Source organism: Chlamydotis macqueenii, chromosome 7 (assembly GCF_036417535.1).
Source record: "Chlamydotis macqueenii isolate bChlMac1 chromosome 7, bChlMac1.mat, whole genome shotgun sequence".
In the NCBI taxonomy this organism is placed as follows: domain Eukaryota; kingdom Metazoa; phylum Chordata; class Aves; order Otidiformes; family Otididae; genus Chlamydotis; species Chlamydotis macqueenii.
In genome coordinates, this window is record NC_141562.1 from 40,044,785 (window position 1) to 40,070,700 (window position 25,916).

Here is a 25,916-nt window from a genome sequence, read left to right on the forward strand (position 1 = left end):
TTGGAAGATAAATGTACATGTGGTTAGCATTACAGGGCTGTACTACCACTTGTCTACTTCCTAATGCGTACCTCTTTACAGGGGTGCTTCTCTACTCCCTTCGCTGGGATGAGCTCGGGAAGAGGCAGCGCCGCGCCGTAAGCCAGAGCGTCCGAGGACAGCCCACCCTGCGCGCTGCCCGGCGCCAGCGCCCTCCCTGCCGCCACGGGACAGGGCTCGCTCCCGGCCTCGGACACCTGGGACAAATCACGGGACGGTGCGGGGCAAGTCCTCAGCCCAGCGGAATCGGCGGCAACATTAGTACTGACTGGTACCATCTGACTGGGAGCTTACTTCGTTCTCAACCCTTCTATAACGAAAAAAAAAGAGGAACAGAAACTGAGTCTGCGGCGCTTCCCGACGGTTAGGAAGGAGTAGGACCTGGGGCTAGGTCCGTCCCGGCTAACTGAGAAAGCCCGCTGCCCGGCGGAAAGCTCGCCGCCTCCGGAAGGGCCCCGCCGCCGCCACTCACGCTCCTCCCCCGCAGGGTCCCCACCGCAGAGCCGTGCCTGGCTTCCCGGCAGGCGCCTCGAGCCCTTCCGCCGAGGGCCGCGGAACGAGCCCAGCGGAGCCGGCCAGGCCGGCCCGGCACCCCGCCGGACGCCCCCAGCCCCGAGGCGGGCGTACACGCCGGCCGCGCATGCGCCTCCCCTCCCCGGTCGGCCGGCGGGCTGCGTTTCTTAGCGACGAGGGGACGCCATGTGCGGAGCCCGTGGGTTGCTGCTGGCCCTGCAGCTGGCGCGGCTGGCCGCCCCTGGCCCCGGTGCCCCGCCTGGAGCCGCCGCCGCCGAGCTCGCCGCAGGGGCCGCGCATCGGGCTTCTCCTCGAAGCGAAGAAGCGGCCTCGCGCCGAGCCCCCGCTGCCCGCGCGGTCTGGGCCGGCGCCCAGATCTCCGCCGCCGGGCCCCGCCGCAGCGGTCCCGCTCCTCCACTCCGCCGCCGCGGCCCGCGGGCGGCCCGCGCCGCGCCCCACCGCCCCGCCGCCGGCAGCTTCCCCGCCCGCCGCTTGGCGCCCGGCGCCTGCGGCCTGCGCGACGCCGGCGCCGCCGATTCGTCCCGCCTCTCCGGCCGCAGCAGGTGGGCAGAGGACGGGCTCCCGCCGCCGCTGGCGCCGCCGCGCGTGGGCCAGGGTGGGTCGAGACCGGGCAGCTAGCAGGAACGGCAGTTCAGCCGCGTTAGTGTCGCGGCCGTGGTTGCCACGCCTCTCGTGCTCGGGAGACGGTTGAATTCCGAGTCGAGTGCTTGGGAAGGCTTCTCATGGCCGACATTTTAGTGGCCGAGGTGCAGCAGGGCTTGGTTCCTCTGTGTTGAGGCTATCGGAGTCCTATCTTAGGAAAAAAGAACTTTAATAAACAATTGGGAGGACAGTAAAGCAATTATGGAGTGCAGAATGCTGTCAGTGAGGAGGGCAGCTTTAGCTGTTGGGAGAGTAAAATCTGCGGGTGAACCCTGTCTTTACAGATTGCAGTTGTGAGGAGGAGCCAGAGGAGCTGTAATACACTGACACTGAATTTCTTTACCACTTTTTACTCCAGGGAATTTCAGAGTGATTTCTAGATTTACAATGAGAGAGTATCCACAAAGTTACTACAAAGACAAGAGAGGCTTTCTGTAATTTGTTATCATTGCAAATTGTACAATAACTCACGCAAGCTGATTAAAAGAAATACTGTGTTCTGTTGCTGGCATTTAGTAATGTAAAATGTGAAGTTATGCAAGAATAGCCTCTTTAACAGTGGGGGGAGGGAGGCGGCTTGTCTTTGCAGGTCTGTGAGTCAAGTGTGTGTGGAAAAATCACTCGTGTTCAGAAGTAACACCCCTTACCCTACTGCCACCGTTGCTGCCCCTGGTGGACATGATCTGCTGTTCTGTGTGCAGCTGGATGACTGTAAGTTACCTTTCTTTCTACCCATTTAATTCATAGATTGCCTCTGCTTAGGGAATCTTTTTTTTAAACTTACATGTTATAATTGTCAGTAATTATTTGGGCTGTTATAGTTCCAGAGAGACGATAGGGAATCAGGGTCCCATCACCGAAGACAAACAGAAAAAAAATCATCGCACTCAGTTTAAGGGTAGGGTCTCTGGCTAAACACAAATCAGACTTCATCAATTGCTTCTGTATCTGAGATACCTTAGTTTGCTACACTTAGAGCAGCAAGTAAGGGTTGATGTTTGAAATATACCACTATGAACCTTTTCAGAAAGTGATTTCTTATCATATCTTGGATTCTTTATTTTATATGCTTATTTTCATACTTTCTTCTCTGCTGGCAATTACTTTTCTCTGGTAATCATATACCCTCATAGAGTACGCCATTAACACTTTTTTTCTCTTTCTGCTTTACACATTGTACTTCACTTGGCTGATTTGATGTCCAGCTCTCTGGCATTCACTGCAATTTGCTAGGGTCTCACATCTGAATACTTACCATTTTCTCTTTTGAGTCTTTTGCCTGGGAGTTTTGATCCACAGTCCCATCTACTTCTGACCTAAATCATAGAGCATTTTAGGTTGGGAGGAGCGCAGGAGGTTAACTGATCCAACAACTAGTCAAAACAGGGTTTGCTTCCTCTTATCTAGTCCTGCTTTCAGCTCTTCACAGATGTCGCAGAAATGTTTTGTGTACCGGGAAGAGCAAAGAAGCAATGAGAGCCTTATAGTACACAGTATGATAGATAGTAGTGCCATTCCGATTCTCAGTAGGTCTCAGAGTAAAGATGAATTTTGCTGAGCATTTAACCACAGCTGAAACTGCCATCAGGCTCCTGGGTATTCTAGCCTGCAACTTAGAAGTAGCTAAATTTTATCCTTTTCCTACACTACCCACAGTATCATAAAAATAGGATTAGAAGGATTCTGAATTGGTAATTGTTCTGGTTTTGTTAGTAAGGGGGGGCCTAAGGTGGTAGCTTCTGTAGGAAAGTGCTAGAAGTCGCTCCCCTTTGTTCAGTGGACTCGGCCGGGCCTAGGGCGGACCCGCTGCTGGCCAAGGCCGAGCCAATTGGTAACAGAATGTCCCGTGACAGTAACTTTAAGGATTTCTCCCTGTCCTTATCTCAAACCTTGAGCCGTTTTTCTTTATATCATCTCCTTCTATTCTCTCAAAGGGTGGGGGGAGCGAGAGAGAGACTGCATAGTCTGGTCCCAATCGGGGCTGAACTACGACAGTAATCTCATCCAAAGGAAGAATCATCTGTGTCCAGATTGATGGCACCAGATTTTTGTGGCCATTTAATATTTGGGCCCCATATCTATCACATCTTTAAGCCCACTGAAGAAGCCTTAGACATTTGATTGCAGGTGTAGCACACCTGAGAACAACAGAACTCACTGCTCACATGGCCTTTTCCTTTTCTATGCTTGTTGTTGGAAGAACATCTGGGAAAGAGTTTATTTGGGATGGCCTGGAGGATAATAAAGTTTTCTGGTAGAAACAGCCTTCTCCCCTTTGGCCTTCCACAAGCAAATATAGAAACACATATGTTCTCATCAACTGATTGTGGAAGAAGCCTTTCCAGGATGGATGGTGACATGAGCTACGACTGCCAGAAATAAGATCAAGCCTGCTCCAGAGGGCCTCCTGGAAAAGGGCAAGTGGGAACAGACTCTGAACTTCATGAATTACTGTGGCCAGTAACAAAGAGATTGTGATGCACAAATTGACTTCACCTCATCGAAACCATTGCTAGCAGATACCAGAGTTCTGTTCAAGTTTTACAAATACTTCTTTATGATACTTCTAAAAGATGCAGATTTTCTCTTCCTCTGCTTGTCACTAATGGCCCTTTCCATGATTGTCCTCATTCTTTGTTGACTGCAGTACTGTATTTCAGCTGTCTTTCCTGAAGTGTAAAATGTCCTTTCCTTCAGTCACTCATCTTTCTTGCCTATTTTTTCTGACTATTGCTACCCTTCAATTGCTTTATTTTTCCACTTTTTCATACTGTTGTTCTCCATCTGACAGCTGTTCACAGCTCTGGCATTCCTCTAACCTCGATAGCTCATCACATCCAGTCTTCTCTTTCCTTTGTGCCCTCTGCAGCCCTTTCTTCCTTCTGCAGTTTTTCCTAGTACTGCCTTTTCACTGTCTTGTGCTAAGGGTGGAGTTTCACATATGTCCTAAACTGATTTTAGACTGTATTGAGACTAAATGGAGCAGTGTGACAGCTCGCCACATCCCTAACAGTTCCTTCTTTCTAATGATCATGTAGCTGGCTCAGTCAGGCAGTCTTGCTGATCTGACTGACAATTCATTAAGAGGAAGAGATCAGATCTCAGGGACTGAAATGGAAATACTGGATACTTTAAAAATACTTAAAGTACTTTTAAAAGCGTTCTTGTTTCATGTACTAGCTCCTCAAGATAACGACTTTGTCTGTAGTCTTTGCAGGTGTTAGGACAATGCTGCTGCTATTTCCATTTCTAAGTCAGTAGAAGAACTAAGATGAGTGCATTTTAAAGTTACAGGAATCGTTATCCATGAGCCTGGGGTTTGGGTTTTTTTTTTTTTAAGTTTGTCTGGTTTTGGACACATTAAGTTGTCTGCAATTCTTTTTTTTTTTTGCATTTTAGAATCATAGAAGCATAGAACAGTTTGGGTTGGAAGGAACCTTTACAGGTCGTCTAGTCCAACCCCCCCTTGCAAGGAGCAGGGACATCTCCAACCAGATCAGGTTGCTCAGAGCCCCGTCCAATCTGGCCTTGAACATTTCCAGGGATGAGGCATCTACTACCTGTCCAGCCAACCTGTTCCAGTGTTCTACCATCCTCATTGTATATTTTTTTTTCCTTATATCCAGTCTGAATCTACCTCCCTCTATTTTAAAACCATCACCCCTTGTCCTATCGCAACAGGCCCTGCTAAAAAGTTTCTCCCCATCTTTCCTATCAGCCCCCTTTAGGTACTGGAAGGCTGCTATCAGGTCTCCCCAGAGCCTTCTCTTCTCCAGGCTGAACAGCCCCAGCTCTCTCAGCCTGGCCTCACAGGAGAGGTGCTTCAGCCCTCTCATCATCTGCGTGGCCTCCTCTGGACTCGCTCCAACTGGTCCATGTCCTTCTTATGTTGGGGGCTCCAGAAGTGGATGCAGAGCTGCAGGGGGGATCTCACCAGAGCGGAGTAGAGGGGCAGAATCCCCTCCCTTGACCTGCTGGCCACGCTTCTTTTGATGCAGCCCAGGATGCGGTTGGCTTTCTGGGCCACAAGCACGCCTTGGCTGGCTCATGTTGAGCTCCTCACCACCAGCACTCCCAAGTCCTTCTCCTCAGGGCTGGTCTCAATCCATTCTCTGCTCAGCCTGGATTTGTGCCTGGGATTGCCACGACCTGTGTCGACGGCACCACACAGCTTGGTGTCATTGGCAAACTTGCTGAGGGTGCACTCTATCCCATTGTCTGTCTTGCCAACAAAGATGTTAAACAGGACTCGTCCCAATATCAACCCCTGAGGAATGCCACTCATCACTGGTCCCCACTTGGACATTGAGTCATTGACCACAACTCTCTGAGTGCGGCCATCCAGCCAATTCCTTATCCACCGAGTGGTCCGTCCATCAAACCCATGTCTCTCCAGTTTAGAGAGAAGGATGTCGTGCAGGACAGCGTCAAAAGCTTTGCACAAGTCCAGGTAGATGACATCAGTTGGTCATCCCTTGTCCACCGATGCTGTCACTTCATCATAGAAGGCCACCAAATTGGTCAGACATGATTTACCCTTAGTGAAGCTGCGTTGGCTGTCACCAATCATCTCCTTATCTTCCACGTGCCTTAGCATGGTTTCCAGCAGGATCTGCTCCCTGACCTTGCCAGGCACAGAGGTGATGCTGTCTGGTCTGTAGTTCCCTGCGTCTTCTTGTTTCCCTTTTTAAGAGTGGCAGTTTTGTTACCCCTTTTCCAGTGATCGGGAACTTCACCAGACTTCACAAATATGATGGACAGTGGCTCGGCACCTTCATCCACCAGTTCCCTCGGGACCCATGGATACATCTCACCAGGTCCCATGGACTTGTGCACCTTCAGATTCCTTAGATGTTCCTGAACCTGCTCTTCCCCTGCCGTGTTCTTCACTCTTCCAGTCTCTGCTTTCGCCTTCTGTGACTCTTTTTCTACAAGATTAAATAGACTTTAGTAGCTAGCATGCTTTAATGAGGAAAGTACACTATGAACAAGTTATATTGTTGACGCGGAAGTAACGGACACTGCTGACGACCAATATGATCAAGCAAATGCCAATTTATTGTTGATACATCCCGGTTAATATAGCCCTTCTAATTCCGTATCATGCGCAAGCTCTCTACTAATTGGTTAACTATATCATGCACGCGCTCCTAGCTAAAATATGATTCGTTAAGTCTCTATGTTCACGCACACGGCTCTCTCCACCTGCACCCTGCTTCACGTTCAGCCCCCAGTCACGTATGCCAGCTGTTTTCCTTCTTCTCAAGGTTGTTTCGTTTACTTTCTCACAGGAAGCTTCATTACTTTCTCACAGGCGGCCTCATTATTTTCTCACAGGTGGCTTCAGTACTTTCTTACAGGCAGCTTCAGTACTTTCTCACAAGCGGCTTCAGTGATGTCCTTGAGGCCTGCTGCTCACAAACATAACAATTCCATTCGGTCTGGATTGTTCACTAAGTGCCCCTGGTACTCCAGGTATCCAACAAATCCCCCTTTTTGTTTTGAACAATCCAGACCCACTTTCATCATACGTTCCATAGCTTTCACAAAGCATTTTTAAATATACCCCAAAATCATCAGTGTCAACAGCAAACCCGTCAATAATACCAACCCATAAACTATCAAATCTTTTAGCCAGCCTGTGACCCCCAAGGATTTCAACCAGTCTGTTAACCTGCTTTCCACTTGTATTGCATGCATGTTGCATCATAACTCTGCCAACTGATAGCGTATCGACTTAGAGTGATCAGAAACATTCATGCAACACATACCTTCAAAATCTTCATGTCCATGCGCTAATAACAAAAAATCAATGGCTGCTAGATTCTGCAAAAATATCATGACGCATGCTATCCATGTCTTCTAATAATCCTGATAACATGCTAGAGGTTAAATTCATTTGCTTTTGTGCCCAACAAGCTAATTTATTTAAGTTAGCTAAAGTTTTTGCAGTTGCTGCCCAAGGAACAAATAAAGATAATGCTATCCGCTCAGCTGCCCCCAACAGGGTTAAATTGCTGTCACAATGGGGAGTCAATACTTTTAGCGATCTTCTTGCTCGCGTATGATACCATAATGTTCTCATAGGTGGAGCAAACACTATCAATTTTCCAAAATAACATGGTCCTCCTATAGCCCTTTTTGGTACTCCTGACCTTATTTTACTACAATATCAACTAGGTTCATGTAGGCCTCTACTGAATCTCCCCTTTTTTTTTTTTTTTTTTTTTTTTTTTTTTTTTTCTTTTTTTCTTTTTTCTTTTTTTTTTTTCTTTTTTTGATTAGCCAGATTGTCTGTATTGAGTTGTTAATCATTTTTTGCAAGCATGGTATGTTAATGATTATGCCTAGTATGATGCCTAGTATCACAATTCCGATTTTAACCAAGGACAGCAACCACCCAATTATGCCACACACAAGCTTAGTTAATAAAATTACTGATCACACGTTATACATATTCATGATTACGAAGCAAAGCTAAGTTTCACTACCTTCTAGTAATTTTCTACTATAACATTCTTCTACTATTATAGATATAACAACTCCAGTAACTTATCTATAAGAGCAATTACTAGTTTTCTGCAGGCCTCTGTTGAAACAAGCCATAAATTCTGCTAACAATGTTTTGTATCTTAAAGCTTCCCTTCTCATTCCATGGCTTTCTTCCTGAGAGCATGATTGCATTCCTCCCCCAAGGTCGGTGTGCTTTCACTGATACCATACTGGCTCAGCGAAATACCACATCTCCCCCTTCTTTGTTTATGAGAAGAGGCTTGTTTCAACACTTTATCTGTTAAAGTCTGCACACATTTTAAGACACAGAATATAGATCAAAATACATCTATAAAAGGAATGAATAAGCATCCTACAGCTATTAGTAACAAGCTTATATCAAGTCACCAAAAGATTTCTGAATATATCAAAACCATCACTTTGTTGCTGTTTTTGTACTCCTTTTTGCAAGTTTTGAATACTTTTGTGAATGGATTCCGAATGATCAGACAGATTCATGCAGCAAAGCCCATCAAAATCCTGACAATCATGATTTTGTGCTAATAATAAAAAAAAAATCTATTGCTGATCTATTCTGTTACTAACCCAACTATGCGAAAGACACCGCTGAGCAAGAGGATGTTTATCAGCCGGGTCAGAGCAGAGAAGGGAGACAGGCGCAGCACCTTCAGGGCGTCCCCTGTTGTAAATAAAGTGTGCTCTGGGTCCTCTCCCCTTCCCCGCCCCGACTCACCCCCGTTTTATCCTCAGCAGATTCAGTGAAAGAGTAGCCACTAGACGTTGCTGCACGCGTGGCCAACGCATACAACGAGGCCTGACCAGACGTTGCTGCATGTGTGGCCAGCACATGCAACAAAGCCTGTCAAAATATGTGCTCTGCAGGCTAACAGCAGTTCTGTTTTGTAAAGTAGCATAGTATATAGAATCTACACCAGTTAACAGCGTTGATAGTGCTGATGCAGTTGTATTTATTTGCTTAGCAAGCCAACAGTCCGATTTATTTAGCGTAGTTAACACCTAGGCACTTGCCACACCAGGTGTAAAGACTGAAGCAGCAGTAATTTTACTTAGTTTCCAAAACTCTGTATTGTCTTGGCAATCAGATTCAATGCTATGTATGCTTCGTTTAGGTCTTTTATGCTGTCTGGATTTTGATATGTGCTCGCATGATTACGTCAAGCTGTGTCGTTGCAATGTATAGATCTTAAAGCATTTACAATCATTACCCCTCTAGAAACATTAGCCCTTGAATAGTTAAAAAAAATAGACAGATGGACTTTACTGATCTCAAAAAGTTCCATCTTTTGTAGTTTTAGCACTCAGCACTCGTGGTTGCTGCTGTTTTACACAGAGTTGCTGTCCTACCGGTATCTGGCAGGTCAACCAAACATGTTCTGAAATACCCGCAGATGATACAGACAGGGATCCACTTGTTTACTGCTCCTGTAAAGACATGAGCATATCCCTTCCCCCATGTTATAAGAGGGAACGGTCCTTCCACTTATACAAAGCTCGACTCAGACAGGAGTATCTGTTAACCATGTCAGGGGCGGGGGGGTGGGGGCGCCTGGCGGCGGCTGTGGCCCCGGGCATATAGGAGGAAAGAAAACTAAAACCCGAGGTTTAAGACAAGAATAGGGAGGGATCCTTAAAGCCACCGCTACAGGCAAAAAACAGACCATCACTAAAACCAAAGCAGGACAATGAAAAAAGGAACAAGACAACCTCCCCCCACCCCTCCCTCCTCCCAGGCCCAACACCATCTCCACCTCCCTCCCCTGACCCCTGAGCGGGACAGGGATGGGGGGCGGGAAGAGGGAATGGGGGTTACAGACAGTTAATCACGCACTGCTTTATTGATATCAACGGTTTAACGGCTGCACCTACAGCAGCAACCATGACCGGAGCCTTTTCTTGTTCTAACATTCGCTCGACAGCTTCCAGCAGTTGCCCTGTACTAGATCCTTTTGGCAGCACACTAAGGGCTCTTAAGGGCTCTCTTAGGCTTTTTTTTTTTGTTTGGTTTTTTTTTTTTTTTTTTTTTTTTTTTTTTCGTTTTTTTTTTTTGTTTGTTTGTTTGGTTTTTTTTTTTGTGTTTTTTTTTTGTTTTTTTTTTTTTTTGTTTTTTGTTTTTTGTTTTTTTTGTTTTTTGTTTTTTTTTCATTAGCATTATTAAAGGCAAGCATATCTAAGAACTTTGCTTTCATGTCATCATCCAGATCAGGGTGAGCCATAATTGCGGTGTGCAACCGATCAATAAATTTCCCATATGGTTCTGTGGGACCTTGCCTTACTGACGTAAAGGCAGGTCCGGACTTTTCATTGTACACCCTAGCAAGCACTCTATAAGCCAAATCTTGGCCCAGTTGTAACACTTCAGTAGCAAATTACGCTTGCCAATCAGATCGTGTGTAGGGTCCCACTCCCATCAGCATTTGAGTTTGCACCCCAAATAATGGATCACCCTGTTGTCGAGGCGTTGCAGGTGCCCTATCACAAGCAGTCTGCCAGTGCTGAAAAAACTGCAGCTGCTGTGACGGTAGCAAAAGCATCTGGACAATCATTCTAATATCATAAGGAGTTAAAAACTGTGACAAAAAAAAATATGCTGCAACACAGATTGAGTATATGATGATTTTAGCCCATACTGAGTAACTGCACTTTTAGCTTCCTTCAATATTTTCCAGTCTAATGCTTGCCACACACTTCTCCCAGTATTATTGGTCACAACTGGAAATGCCATGGGAAAAGGCTCTCCTTCTATCAAAGCATCTCGAATCACCTCTTTCCACCGTGCTATCGGATTCAAATCCCCGGCCCCTCCCGCCAGCGTCCCTTGTAAAGGTGCAAAAGGACTGATCTCACCCGATGCTCCGTTCGGAACGAATAGGTTGGACGCTGGCAGGTCTCGATGTGGCACAGGCGAAGGAGTTGACAAGTTTCCTAGTGACGCTTCTAGGCGAACCTCTAGGGCTTCCAGCCTTTTTAGCGTCTCTTCCAGCTGTGCGTCCTTGGAGCCAGATGAATGTTCATCCCCCTCCTCCTCATGCCGTGGTGGCACGGAAGAAGGTGGTAATGGGGGATAAACCGGAGCTGTCGGTGTCGGCGAAAAGACTCGTGACTCTGAGCCTGCACTGGCGCAGTGTGGCGGGGTGCCTGGTAGTGGTACATCTGGTGGTGAAAGGCTTTCGGCAGTTTTTCCTTCTGGTGCTTGTATATCTATAGTTATAGGGGCTGTGGCTGCAGCTCCTGCAGTCCTTGCTGGGACTCGAACCCCCCCACCCTCAGCACGAGCCGGGGCGGCGGCAGGGCTCGTTAAACCCGAGAACGGCATGCTAGTAGCAGAGGTGGACCCGCCGGCTGGAGTTAAGGCCGCGAAAGCAGACGCGACGACTGAACGTTCGGCTTTCATGCTTATCAATGTTTCGTTAATTAGCCTCCACATAGTGGAGAGTTTGCTCGCCTCCTTTGATCCTTTACTTACTTCATCCCACAGCTCTTTTCCTATCTTTTCCCATGTCGGGAGTTCAAAAGCATCATCAACTGTGGGAATTAATTCCCTTTTCTTTGCCCACTGCAGCAAAGCTTCTAGGACGGCCGAGTCATAACTCAGTCCTCTCACAGAGAGCATATGTTGGAGGAGCTTAACCACTGCTGACTCCTCTTTGGTCAGTGTGGACCCCATCTCCTCCCCGGCCGCTCGCCTGGCCAAGACAAGATTCCCTCTGTACCTTTTGTACCTTTTTGCGCTATAGCGACTTCCCGAGTGCCGGGGCAGCACTCGCCTTCGACCGGCTTCCGCCCCCTCTTCTTTTCCTATTTCGGTTCCGTCGGGATGACCAACGCCGATCTGAGGGTCCCTGTTCGGGCGCCACCTGTTGACGCGGAAGTAACGGACACTGCTGACGACCAATATGATCAAGCAAATGCCAATTTATTGTTGATACATCCCGGTTAATATAGCCCTTCTAATTCCGTATCATGCGCAAGCTCTCTACTAATTGGTTAACTATATCATGCACGCGCTCCTAGCTAAAATATGATTCGTTAAGTCTCTATGTTCACGCACACGGCTCTCTCCACCTGCACCCTGCTTCACGTTCAGCCCCCAGTCACGTATGCCAGCTGTTTTCCTTCTTCTCAAGGTTGTTTCGTTTACTTTCTCACAGGAAGCTTCATTACTTTCTCACAGGCGGCCTCATTATTTTCTCACAGGTGGCTTCAGTACTTTCTTACAGGCAGCTTCAGTACTTTCTCACAAGCGGCTTCAGTGATGTCCTTGAGGCCTGCTGCTCACAAACATAACAATTCCATTCGGTCTGGATTGTTCACTAAGTGCCCCTGGTACTCCAGGTATCCAACATTATATATGTCTTTTATCTGAAAACTTAAGCAGTTTTAATATCTTAAGTTTTGCTGCCAAAGGCCTTTTCCAGTTTTCAGGTGTATTTAGCACTATGTAATGTTGTTCATCTGTGTTAGACAGTGTTCAGCTTTGAAAATAGAAGAGTACATTAAAAAAAAAAAAACACCTGATTGTGAGTAGCACAACTACCAGTGTTTTCTTTTTCAGTCTAATGATTGTACCCCTAAGTGAATAAGAAGAAAGCTGCTCTGTACACCTATTTTGGGAACCTTGTGGGACCTTAATACTCCTTCAGCCTTTATCTCTTTGAAAGATTTAGTTGACTCCTTGACTAATGCTGTATTTGGATATAAAAAAGCTTTTATTTCTGCTTGCTGCTCTGTAGAGGATCTGTTCTGCCCTCGAACAGCAAAATTACATTGAAAGCTTAAGTTTTGGGTTTTTTCCCCAAACCTACTAGATGACCTAAATTCTTTTTGATACTACTGTAATCAATGATACTGCCACTCACTCCTGTTGTCGATATGATCTGTAGTCCTCGAACCTTGTAAGACATTTTACTTGGATGTATTAAAAAGTTTATTGTTCGAACAAGTCCATTAGGATGAGTCAACATAGTAGGTCCTAAATAATTTGCCATTTTATGACTTAGTGTTTTATCAGTAATAATTTAATGTATTGTAACGTTGTAAGCGTACTGAATACCACTGGGTCAGGAGGGCATCACTGTGAGACACCAGTAGAAAGTCTGGGTTTTGTAGCATGCCTATTCCTTATTCATATTTACTTTGAGTTTTACCAACCTTAATTATGTTGGATTCATATAATGTTGCTTTTAGTGAATTCACATATTGGTAGTGTTTTGTCATCAAAATGTCATGTGTGTCTACTTTGGCCATCTCTTACAGAAATTAGAGCACATGTTAACACAGTTGCCTTAAACAGTTTTCATGCTTTTTGGAAAGTCACATTTGTTGTGTATTAACACCTGTTTCACATAAAACAGTACAAACTAGTACTCATTATATCATCCTATTCATAGCTCATATTAGCGTGTTAGCAGTGTTACTAATAGTCACTGTCTAGTTTCTGATTACTGAAGTTGTTACTTTAAAAAATATTGGCATGGTATTTACTTTTCTTTTGATCTATCTTTTCGAGTAATTTGATATCGGCAGATTATTTTTTTTTCTCTTTTCAACCTTTAGCAAAGCTGAACTATTTCCAACAGCCACAGGATATCAAAGAATCTGATTTTTTGAAGTTCGTAGAGAAGTACGGCAGACACTCTTTCTCAGTACCGTCACAAGTTCAGCCATCATTCTCTGCCTTTTACCGGGTGAGTTGAAAGAAAAGACCAATCAGTTTGCAGATACATTTTTACTAAAGCTGTCTGTAATGAGAACTAATGAGAACAGATTGAAACATTCTTATTTTTCTACCTATAATGCAGATTGTCTCTCAGTTCTTTTCATGCCTTATTGTGTAAAAAGTTTCTGATTAGTTTTCTTATATGTAAAAGTTTGGACAACCCTTTAGACGAAACTGAGTGTACACTAAAGAGAAGTATAAATTTGCCTCTGATGTCCTCACCTTGCGCTTGGCCTTAGTGTTCCATAGTCACTTTGTCTGTGATTTCTCCAAATTGTCTTTTCAGGCTGGTGATCCAATCCTAATCTACTTTGATTCATCATCTGTACTGAGCATACTTAGACAGCCAGTAAAAATGGGAGCCAGTGGACTTTGTGTTGATGGAAATCCTGCCGGTTAGTAAAGGGGGAAGAATTTCTTAGGGTGGTTTGCTTCTGTTTTATCTGTTGTCATGTCTTAACTCAGGCTTCCTGGACAGTAAAAGCACAAGCTGTACTCGGATTTTTGCCAACTTGAGCAAGAGCTGCGTTACTGACCCTGCCCTAGATGCTGCCTCCTACTACCGTGACTTCACTGTGCTAAAGGTGCAAGCCATATTTCTTCCTTTTGCTCAACACTTTATTTGCTTGACATTCCATTGCCTTCCATTGCAACTTCAGCTAACTGGAAAACTAAAGGTCATCTGGTATGTCATCCCTGATCTCCCAATTGTTAAGGCCTTCTTGCGGGAAATCCTGTTAAAAATGTCATGACTCAATTCAAACTACTTTCCAATAAATTTCAGTTATTAGCAAATTCTTGATGCATTTAACAGGTACTTCATTGATACTTCATGGTTTTAATGGTTTAACCAGAACTCCCACATTTTAAACAGACTTGTTTATCAAAGTATCTGTTCCATCAACTTGATCAACCAAGCAATGCATGTTCTTAGTAAAGAATGAGGATTTGTTTTATAGAGTCATAGAATAGTTTGGGTTGGAAGGGACCTTTAAAGGTCTTCTAGTTGAACCCCCCTGCGAGGAGCAGGGACATCTCCAACCAGATCAGCTTGCTCAGAGCCCCGTCCAGCCTGGGCTTGAATGTTTCCAGGGATGGGGCATCTACCACCTCTCTGGGCAACCTGTTCCAGTGTTTCAGCACCCTCATTATATAAATTCTTTTTTCCTAATATCCAATCTGAATCTACCTCCCTCTATTTTAAAACCATCACCCCTTGTCCTATCGCAACAGGCCCTGCTAAAGAGTGTCTCACCGAAAAGATTTTACACAATATGTTATCTCTAAATCATACTGAACGCCAGTTATCAATATTAACTTTATTTACATTCATGTTCTCTTTCCATACCAATTTCTCCATTATTTATCCTGACGATAATTTCAAAATAACCAATTTATTCTTCTGGGTTCATAATGCTGGTGTCACGGTAAGACACAATACTGTGTCGATAGAGGACAGGGAGGGGGGTTACCTCAAACCCCCAAGAAATACGAGACCCTTGTGCCCCACCAGCCTGCCATGCTCTGTTTAAGGAGAAAGGGGGTTTCCCCAAATCCTTTGGAATTTGGCCAGCCTGTCAGGCTTATGCTGACAGCGGCACAGGGACAAATCCCTCTTGGCAGCCCACAAGGTTGGAGGGTGCTCATCTAACCTATTCAGGGACTTTTCATGGGCAGCAACACTAGGACAAATCCCTTATATCCCCTATATCAATTATTAATTTCTGAAAACGTACATTTATAGATAGACAAATTTTTATTATGTATTTTGTGACAGGATAAAGGTTCAAAGATAGCCGGTGATAAGATACTGACTGCGAAAACAAACTTGAAACAGTATATATAACAAGTTTTAATAGCTAGCAAAGTGTTAGTATCTAAAAGCGCATAACACACCACTCTTACCTAATAGGCATCCCTGTGGGGGGGAAAGAGAGGGTCAGCCCATTGACTGGTCCCAGACGTTCCGATGGAGGTCTCCCCCAATGTCCCCCTTTTCTTGAGCCATTTTTATACTATTTTTTTCTTTTATGTGGAGCTTGAGTGACTCTAGTCATACATATCTTTGTTAGGATTGGTGTAAATTTTCATTGCTTTGCTTTTAAAGGTATAGACTAAAAGACGTTCAGAACACATGCTCAGTGGTTGCACCTTGGAGGCAGGTAGCTTTTGGGATGGAGGTGTGTTTTCATATTATAATGACATTATAATGAGCAAAGTTCATCTAAAGAACACAATTTCCCTGCAATTACTGGCTCAGCAACCGGTATTCTTCTTGTTTGACAATTGCAATGCAGTTCATCAGCTATTATACAGCCTACTAGCCACCAGGTACCATGAAGTTCCCGTCCCTGCAGGGAGTGTAACAGAGTTTGGCCACGGTGTCTCCACTCCACTCCACCCTCCATTCTGTTCGTTCTGCTCGCCTTAGCATGTGCTAAGGGAGGCAGGGTGTGTTGCTTAGGGAACTGCTGTAGCCAGCATGCCAACTGCATTTTATCCTGGAAGTAGCAACTGCGTTTTACCCTGGAAGTTCTTCTATTAGGATAAACCTTAGAGAAACTGATTTCCCCCTCCCAGTCATCCTTCCACAGCTGGTCTTACTGAATATTAACATGAAAATATCTCCTCTTGCCTTCTAGAGTTTCTCTGGTGTTCCAGTATAAAATGGCAGTGTAAATATTAACACCTCATTAAGGCTAATGACTCCGTTTACCCTTATATTGGAAATCTAAATCTACATAACTGTAGTAGAGAGTCTTGTATTGATCAAATTTAACTCATGTTTTCAGGGCTTATCTTTGTCACTGTGGTCAAAAGTTAATTTTTCCTGAAACGGAAGCTGAAGTAATTCTTGATTCCAGAAGGGAGAGCTCCAGGAATGGATCAAAGATGCTGATATTTTAAAGTATTTGTAGGTCATTGGCAGGGACAAGAGAAAAATTTGTCTTCTGATTTTCTAAAAATGCTTTCACTGGGTTATGTCTGTAATTTCTAGATCACAAATTGAGGACAAGTTTTACACATCTGGAATAAACAAAGTAATATTTGTCAATATAATATGTAGGCTCTATTTAATGACACTTCAATGACTTTAGACACTTGCTAACACAGAAAATTGGTTGGGTTTTTTTGTGTTTTATTTTGGTTGATTTGTTTTCCCCAGGTCCCAATTAATGATACCGTTCTGCACTCCATGAAGGTCAGTCTCTATTGCCAATGAAAATAATTTCTGCTTCTGAAATAAAACATATCTGGAATCTCAGGCATTCATAGTAATGTCCATGGGTTGGGAACGTGGGAGAATGGGAATGTTCTGCGTCTGAGACGAGATTTTTTTAGACAAAATTGTGACATTATAGAAAAAAAAGTAGGGATATAAGGAAGGGATGTCCTTTTAAATGAATGGATGTAGATAGGGCAGAAGTCAGGGAGGTAGCTTGTTTTCTCAGAAAAAAATGGGCATCTGGAGCAGAGTGATGTATCCACAGATCACAGCTACAGCAGGAAGGTAAATCTGACTTGGATGGAAAAGCAGTGGAAAAGAGTAAGAAAGGCACACTCTTTTTAAATAATTGCTAATTTTTATTATGCTTACTGTCTCCAGGTGAAGGTCACCACAGTCGCACCACCTGGAGCTCCCTACATGAAAGACAACACATGTAACAATGTTGTTTCTGAGGTACCTGAATCTTCTCTCTCTTTTGGGCAGCTCAATGCTAGCTTAAAGTCATTGCTCTATTATCTGACTGCCTCTGATTCTTTTCCGAATTGGACTTTCAGGTGATCTATGAAATAGAATTCAGTGGCACACGCGGGATTCAGAGTGTTTCTGTCCGGTTCAAAGTGAGCAACATCTCTGAGAGCTCAGGACTTCTGCAGCAGCACTTCACTTTGCACTTCTGGGTCAGTGCCCTCATCCTCTCTGGGCTCTTACCAAGTTTGTACTCTGTAGTTTGTGGCCCAGTTCTGTACAGAGGAGATGTGAAAAGATGTAAACGGTGTTACAGTAGTACCAGAACCCTGGGACACAGCTGGTGGTTGAAGGAAGGAGGGGACACTGCTGTGGTCTCAAGTAAACCATGTTAGTAGGAAATTCAGGATCAGTGCAAGCATGCAGTCTTGCATTGCACAAGTTTGAAGAGGCTGTTTATTTTTATTGGACTAGTTTTGATTTGGTTTGGGGTTTTTTTTTGGTGGCGGAAGAAGGGGAGAGGATGAGATCAGGGTCACCACCATGGTCTTGTGAAGGAAAGGGCTGGAGCTGGTGTTGTATCTGAGGTGTTCAGTGTTTGTGAACAAAGTTGCTAAATTTATACTTTGCCTGTGCAGCAGGAAAAAGTTACTCTGGAGGGAGTGGTAATCTGGGAAATACTAATGTCTATGAAATTCACACAAACCTTGTCCCATACATGCAATGTAAAGTGGAGTAAGTGGTGACCTCAGGGGTTTATAAGTGTGCAGAGCAGTTTTGCTGAAGTTATCCCCAGAGGCTCCCCCCATAAAACAATTTAGAAGTGGAGTCTGCCACTCAAAATCGGGATCAAGGCAGGGTTTGTTCTGCAGATCACCTGTAGAATTGCCCAGACTGGTAAGTTCACTACCTTAGAGACATTGCTGAGCAATAGGAATTCATTGGCTCAGGAACTGTCCTGGGAGTATCCACGTTTCAAGGTATTGACATTTAGTTTTTTACCTCCTGGACTGCAGATGAACTTGCCAGGTAAGAAAGAGGATTTGGAAACAAATAATGGAGGTTTTAGTCGTGCATAATATTCAGTCCTTCAAAAATGGGTTACATTTACATTTTTGAGAATGTGAATGTGATCTTCTGAGATGAATGGATCTCATTGGTGCTGATGTTTTCCTCTTCCTTTCTTTCTTCCCTTTGTTTCTTTGTAGACCCGGACTCTTTCTCATGTGTTGCCTAGAAGTGGAAACCCTGGCTATATCACTGGAGCACCACTGTTGATTGCAAACAGTGGTGCCATGCAGCCTGTATCCTTTTTCTGCTATCAAGTTTTATTTATCAGCGGGTTTCTGGTACTCTACTGTCTGGACTTTTGAGATTCTACCTTTACCTGTGAGGGCATACCTCAGTATTACATTGCAGCCATCAGTTGGTCTTTTGGTCAGAACTAAATTGTAGTCCTGTGGTAGGGATAAGGAGGAATGTGGGGTGAGAGGACTGTTAAATACAAGTTGGGTGCCCTACATTGTCTGCTTATGCTTTTGTTTGGCTTCTTGACATGCAGTCTGTCATGAGCATTTTACGGAGTGAAGGCGATGGAAGTTGCTCACAGTTCCTCAGACACACAGTACAATTTGGAAGAAATATGAGGACGGGCTGTAAGCTCAGGTAACAATACACTCTGCAGTCACCCTTCCTGACACATTTGAAGGTGTGGACTCACTTAGCATGTTTTTCCATAGTCGCTCTCGCACTGCTGTAGAGCCTAGGTCCTTCCCTGAGGTCACCTATGGGTCTTTACAGATCTTTCATGTACTGCTAAGAGGACTTGAATATCAGAGAAATGGTGTACCTCTAGAACAATCTGAACATTGTGAAGGTCCTCTGAGACATTTTGAGGCTGTAGTCTGGCAACATGTCTTGGGCAAGAGTAGAGTTTGTATTTGAGGAGTGAATTATAATGAAACCTTAAAAAGTGATTGTTTTGATCATCTGAATCATTATTTTGTTGCTGACAGGGCAGGTATATGACCACTGATATGATAAGGTGGCTGAAGAGCTGTCAGTTTTCCTTATACTGTGTTACCCTGTTCTTCTTCTCCCTTCTCATTGCAGAGAGGATTGAAACTGCATCCATTAATACCAATACTTCCATAATAATTCTGTTGACTCACTAAGAGCAGAAGAAATGCTCATTACGAAGGAAAGATGTTGATAGCGCTTTTTTCTGTCCTGGAAATCACTTTGTTAGAGCTGTTATTTTCTCATTTCCAGCCTATCCTCAATACTGGAAGAAAGTAACTGTAGCTACATCCAGCAGAAGTTATACAAGGCTCTTGAGGGGACGAACAGAACAGAGGACCTTGCTGTAACTGGCAGTGCTCATTCAAGCCAGGCAGAAGAGTGGACAACTATTCTGATTCAGAAGTGCAGTGTGCAGGTAATATGAATGCAAAAAGACCAGCAGTGAATATTTTTCCTTTCGTATCTTTGTATTGCCATGGGCACAGGAAAAAAAGAACCAGCTTGTTCATCTGGGCTTACTTTCTTTGTATGATGATTCACTGACTCTCAGGGGTCTTAATGCCTGTAAGCAGTCATTTTTTATTATGGTTCATATTGTTAGGATACTACTAAACAAAAAAAACCCCAACCCTGACAGGTTTAATATCTCTTGAATCCTGTTCCTGCTATTTAAATGGGAAAAAAAAAGAGTTTAATACAGTGAATCCACTGTTGTATTACCTAGTTTTCTGACAGCCTTCTAGAACTAATGCTACTTGGTTACTTCGTATTAATTTAATGTTTTTATTATTATTGTCCTTTCTGATTTTCCAGTTTCTAGGGTTATTTATATGTTACCTAATAAGGGTGAAAGTTTGCAATCCAAGTACTTACGGAGGAAGGAAATTCTATTTTAACAATTATTAATCTGTCACGAGATGGCCTAGTAGAATGCAAAATCCAAGTGGTAGAGCTGAGACAAATTTTGTTTGGAAATGAGATGACAATGAGATGGATATACCTCTAAAATGGGTGGTTGACCTTGTCAGAAGTTATGGGGTTAATGCTGAAGTGACTGATTCAGGTTCTGTGACCTATGCTATCTGAAATATTAGACTTTGACCATAATGGTCCTTTTTCACCTTTGAAATACTATATTAAGATGTTTAGGGTATATTTTATTTTCAGGCTGTGAATTGCACTTCCTGTTGTATGGTTCCTGTGACCCTGGAGATACAGATATTGTGGACTAAGGTGGGCCTCCTGTCCAACCCACAAGCTCAAATACTGGGTGCACGGTATTTTTATCAGTGTCACCCTCTGAAGGTATGGAATTTAAAACCCCTCCCTCACACACAGAGGTAATTAACTGGGATTCACAGGTTATTTAAGAACCAAGGAATCAAATGGTCTTGATATTACTGAGTTGATATTTACTAAACTGTAGCAGTGGTCTGGCTGCAATGGCAAGAGTTTGTATTTAACAGCTCCATAGAGGAAGGTGGTTCTATGGTCTTACTAGTACTGTCCTCAATCAGTTGTACAACTGGAAAAGGTACCTTCTTTCCAACCCCAGACCACCTTATGCCACTTAAGGACTCAAACTTTAAACTTTTAATTATGCTTAGTATAAAGTTGTAGTTACAAAAATTCAATAACTATATGTTTATCTAGTTGTCTCTTGAAGCCTTGATATGGAATTTGAGTTGATTTATATTTCACTGACTCCGCAGCATGCTGTTAATCTGTGCAAGATGGTATTTCTGTTCCTCCAGGGGTTCTGAAATCCCCAACAAGTAGCTGAGAAAGAGGCTAATGCTGCTGGCAGCGGATTTGAAGAATTAGGGGGAAAGATGTAAGCTAGAAAGCAGGTTTCTAAGAGAAGATTACATGGTGGGGACACTCAAAGTCAGGTTGGATGGAGCCCTGAGCAACCTGATCTGGTTGAAGATGTCCCTGCTCCTTGCAGGGGGTTGGACGAGATGACTTTTAAAGGTACCTTCCAACCCAAACTACTCTGATTCTATGATGTCAGCAGGAAGGTGGGGCTAACAGGTCTGCAAAGGAGAATGAATAGTCTTTTTCAAGCATGTCTCAGTGGATCCCATTTTGGTACCAAACTGGATTCCTGACATCACAGAGTTTTGGGCAGCACATAGTAGACTAGTATTTCTCTGCAAAGGCTATAGGGGGAGCAGCTGACACCTGCCCATGGCATTCTCATGGCAGTGAGGCATGACATCGCAAGTGTCTGTCTGATCTGTTACTACTCTTTGAACTTCAGACTCAAGTCTAAATGAGATTTTACATCACTTGTTTGGATGTGTCTCATGGTACCTCTTAGTCCTCCCTTCCTGCAATTTACACGAAAAGAACACCACAGGAAAATGTTCAGCTTGTAAAACACATTGCCCTGAGGCAAACTGACACCCCTGCCCCACGAAGATATTTTCTAAATCTGACCTGTTACATGGCTTCATTAACAAAACTTCTGTCTGAGGAGTGAGACTTGCATTCCTAGTAGGGTGCATATCCCTCAGTAAGGATTAGCCAATCAAGAACTATGAGATTCAGATTTCATCTGTTTGAGCAACTGATGCAAATTACTTTATAGCTGTAAGGTATATTGCAAAGCAAATGAGAAGAAAGCAAGCTTCTGGCAGCAAGAAAAAACTAAACCATTAAAATCAGTACTGACATATCAGTGGCAATCCACAAATTAGGACTGTTAGTAAAGACATTTTAGCAAAAGTACCAGCCAGTATCATACCCAGCAATTAAGAATTGCAGCCTTTTGTAAGCATACCAGTGAGATCACCAATGTGTGCTGTATACTGCTTTACTTTTAAATTATGTCACTTCCCAGTTTTAGCCTACAGATTATCTATCCAAGAACTATCCATTCTTTAGAGAAAACCTTTTTCTGTAGACCACAGTGTCGCTGGAGAGTTGGCAGAAAACACAGAACCCAGGAAAGACATCCCATTTTCTACACTCCACAATATCTGGTCACAGTTGTATTTGGAATTCCTGAAAATACAAGACAGTCTTAAATAATGTAGAGCAGAAAGCATGCTGGAAGCTGCCTGTGGCTGCCTTCTCCCAACTGTTGAGGAGGGGTTGTGTACAGGTGTTTTTCCCCACTAATCTCTCTGATTTTAGGGCAGATTTTGAAGGTCCAGACAAAAAGCCAGAATAGTTTGAAGCTGCTTGTTGACTAAAGCGATTGTGCCTACTGTGTGTTTACTCGTTGATAGAACTTATATCAACCAGGAGTGAAGGGGAAATTTTAATTGTAACTGCTCAGCAGTGGTAATTTGTGACCGAGGAAGGATCTGGCACAGACGGCAAAGAAGGCCCAGCTGCAAGAAGGGGTTAAACGGGCTGGAAGCAGGAATGCCAGAGACAGACCCCTGGCAAGGGAGTGCAGTTTCCCTTGGTGAAGAGATAAGAAACAGCCTCAGCATTGTCTTGTAGCCATCCCGGAATGGGAACACTCATGGGCCCAAGCTCAGGGGCCACCTTTGGGCAGCAGAGCTGGGCTAGGGGATGGACCTGCAGCTGGGCTGAGGTACTTTATGTTGATCCTTTCAGGATTGGTGCTGGTGCAAGTATATATAATCTGCTGGTGACACATCTTTGCAGACTGTGTAGAACCATGTACTGTGGAAGGACTCTGCCCAATGCACTGTTCATTACGTTTTTCTTTTATATTTAAGCACAAAAGTGTTTCTAATTTGCCTCAAGAGGTACCAGAAAAATTCCCTAACAGGAGTCTTAGTATTTTTCTCATAAGAGTCATCAAATCTTCTTGGAGCTTTTTTTGAGTGCTTCCTGCTCAACTTTGCTCTAAAGGCAATCTCCCAAATTGTTTCCAGGAGAGTGAATGAGGTGGTGATTTCACAGATTGGCTTAAACCAGTGCAAGCACAGAAGGTATGCTGCCTGTAGATTCCCTCTCCTGAGGTTAGCATGCAGAGCTGGGAAGCTGGGGCAGGGAGCGAGGTTGCCCTTTTGGCAGCAGCATGGTCTTAAATCAGGCCAAGCTAGCTATGAAACTCCACACAGCTCAAGGAGTGAGTGTATTAGTTGGCTTACAGCGTTCTGGTGAAACAGAAAGGAGCTGGGGCCTTACGAGTTCAGCCCCATGTTCCATCTTTACCAGCTGACCTACCAATCTGTCTCCTTTCTGAAACATCCTAAAATCTGAGAAAAAAAAATCATTGTTGTATTGGATCTCTGCTTTATTTTATTGGTATTGTATTGAAAGGATCAAATATTGTGGCAGTCCTGTCTGTTTCTGGCAGCAATCACCTGTTCAAAGGGCCAGGTAATTGTATCTTACCTAAAGTACATAATTTTATGAAAAATAAAGCTAGCTTTGCCTCTGTTCTTATTACCAACTAGCTGATACCTCTTTCCTCTAGCAGAGCTTGGGTCACTGTTCCTGAGACCTGTGCCCTTGATTTACCAGCTAAGTATCAATTTTGGGAAAAAGGAGTTACTCCACTTAAAAATATATCTGGAACACTTAACTCCTACCATCCTAAAGACATCTTGCTTGCCAGATATCTACAGTAGGTCTCCATTAGCAAGTTGAGGAGAGATGTATATTTTGTATTAAGCTTGCTAAACTCTTTGTGCTTTCCTTCTTGTTACAGTTCCTAAGCACAAGCACAATACCTTTGACAACTGTCGTTACCTTCACTGACAGGACAGAATGGCCAGAACCTCCACGAGGCCAGCCTCAAACGCACTGGAAACTCCCATTTGACATCTTTTTCCCATTCAAAGTGGCACTGAATTTTGAAATAAGTTATAGAGCTGATCTGGCTGGCTATCTTCTGTTAATTCTAATAATGTCTACTATTCTCTGCTTTTGAAAAGTCAGATAGACAGGCCCTGTACTTTAAGTTTGGTAAGTGAATTGTTACATGACACAGAATATGATCCAGATCATAGGCTTTCCTCCTCAGGTTCTGTGTGCCTTCTTTTCTTGGATTAAGCCGCATGACTAGCTTCTGTCCTGTGTCCTCTCATGCCCCTATTCTCCATATGCACCATCTGCGAACCGCACTGCAGTGAAACACTTGAGAGATGGAGGGATCAAGAGACATTGCATTAATGAGGAGCAAGGAGGAAGACATTAAAATGTACATTCCATGTTCCTAGAAACCAAGAGTGCTTTCTAAACCAAGGACTATGGAGAGAGAAGCAAAGTTCAATCCAAGCATTTTGGAGCTGCATTCAGTCACCTTCCTATTGGAGAAGCACCTGATTTTTCTACATAGAACTAACTGTACATTTAAAATACAGGAGCCCTCTGAGGCAGCATGAATTATTATTTTATGAGTAGACATGTCTGCCGGTCACCTTTAACCTGTCCTTGTTACATGACAACCATGCCTCTGTGACAGTTTTGACTGTTATTTTTCTATGTCTTTTCAAATAGATATTCAATTGAAATGTTTGTGTTTTAACCACTCTTTAATTAGCAAGTGTTACACAAAACAAAGTAAATGTAAATAGGCCATCCTCTGAACTATAATTTAATTTTAATGGTTTGTCAAGACAGCTTCCTTCCTGATCTTCTTTTTTCTCTTGGAGAAACAGGCCTGAATATGTTTTTTTTCCTAGATAACAAACATTATCTCATGGCTCCAGATAGGAACTGGACTGATAATGATAGCCACTGAAATCCTAGGTGGTACATCAGAGAGAGTTGTGGACACTCCTAAAGAAAAAAAAATCAATTGTTTTAGGAAGAATTTTTAGATATATTATGAGACTGAAGCTTACTGCAATACCTTACGTCTGGTTCAGTCTCTGGGACCAGAATGGAAGTTTATTGTTTTTGAAGTTGAAGATGATCTTCTGATTATCTAGTCTGCCTCACTGCATCACACAGGCCAAGGAAATCTGCTCAATCATTCTATGATGTTGGACGACAGTATTTTTTTTAAGCAAAGGATTTATTACTTATCTTAAATTCTTCAGATAATGGAAAAATCTGCCCCTCTAATGTCAAGTATGCCAGTGGAATCAATAATAGGCAAGGAAATCAGAGAAATCTGGCCTACCTTTAACAAAATGTATTTGTTGCTATTGTCTGTATAGTGTGTATAGCAACTTTGTTGCTCTTCCTTATTACAAACTTAAACAGAACAGTGCAAAAATACACTGAAAAACTTTTAACTAGTCAGGATATCAGAGGAGATAACCTGAATAAAACAAAACCATGACCCATCTAAAACATGAAGTCTATGGGGTAACTTCACGTATTTAACTTTCCAATTGTTTGCATGATTTATTAGCTTGGAAAGAATTCCATGCAAGTATCTGCTGCTTCCATTGTTTCTGATTCTGGGGCAGCCCATAAAAGCCAGTCTGAACATACGTGCATTCTAGTGTTACATATGGCTGATGGTACCAGTACAGCAACAAGCTTTGATTTTAGAGCTGTGCCTGTCATATCTTCAGTGAAACACATTTGGAGCATATGTCACATGCCTTCTCACGCTTCTAATTTGTGGAATCCAGGAAATTAATTGAGAGTTGACAGTAACTTAACTGAACAAAGGGTTAGTTGGAGAAACTTGCCAGACATTATGTTGCCAAGTGTGTCAAGATATGGCTTGAATGAAAAGGATCTGGCATCTCTGTTTTCCACATTATTGAGATAATTCAATTAGGTGACTACAGAGCTGCAAATACATGCAAGTGTTATAAGAATGCATCGCCCTGCTATTTTAATTCT

The 25,916-nt window shown here is 43.5% G+C and overlaps 1 protein-coding gene across 2 annotated transcripts; it reads left to right on the forward strand.

The window, feature by feature from the left end:
* The first annotated feature begins 597 nt into the window (after positions 1-597).
* On the forward strand, positions 598-24,134 carry TCTN3 (tectonic family member 3). 2 transcript variants are annotated; one of them, XM_086751673.1, is made up of 13 exons: positions 598-1,115; positions 1,805-1,926; positions 13,303-13,433; positions 13,752-13,860; positions 13,931-14,049; positions 16,632-16,667; positions 17,073-17,147; positions 17,249-17,371; positions 18,368-18,463; positions 18,721-18,824; positions 19,431-19,596; positions 20,349-20,486; positions 23,821-24,134. In XM_086751673.1, exons 1-13 carry the CDS (start codon positions 739-741, stop codon positions 24,040-24,042), a joined length of 1,818 nt encoding a protein of 605 aa, XP_086607799.1. In that variant the 5' UTR covers positions 598-738; the 3' UTR covers positions 24,043-24,134. The 2 variants fall into 2 exon arrangements, with proteins under 2 accessions (XP_086607799.1, XP_086607800.1); XM_086751674.1 differs by having other exon boundaries at positions 20,349-20,414.
* The last annotated feature ends 1,782 nt before the right edge of the window (positions 24,135-25,916 follow it).

What these genes read in the sequence shown, in the direction of transcription:
- TCTN3 (XM_086751673.1), top strand. Translation starts at nt 739, where the DNA reads ATGTGCGGAGCCCGTGGGTTGCTGCTGGCCCTGCAGCTGGCGCGGCTG. An exon ending in CATTCTCTGCCTTTTACCGG is followed by an intron (nt 13,434 to 13,751) that starts GTGAGTTGAAAG and finishes TTGTCTTTTCAG; the next exon opens with GCTGGTGATCCAATCCTAAT. An exon ending in TGTTGATGGAAATCCTGCCG is followed by an intron (nt 13,861 to 13,930) that starts GTTAGTAAAGGG and finishes GTCTTAACTCAG; the next exon opens with GCTTCCTGGACAGTAAAAGC.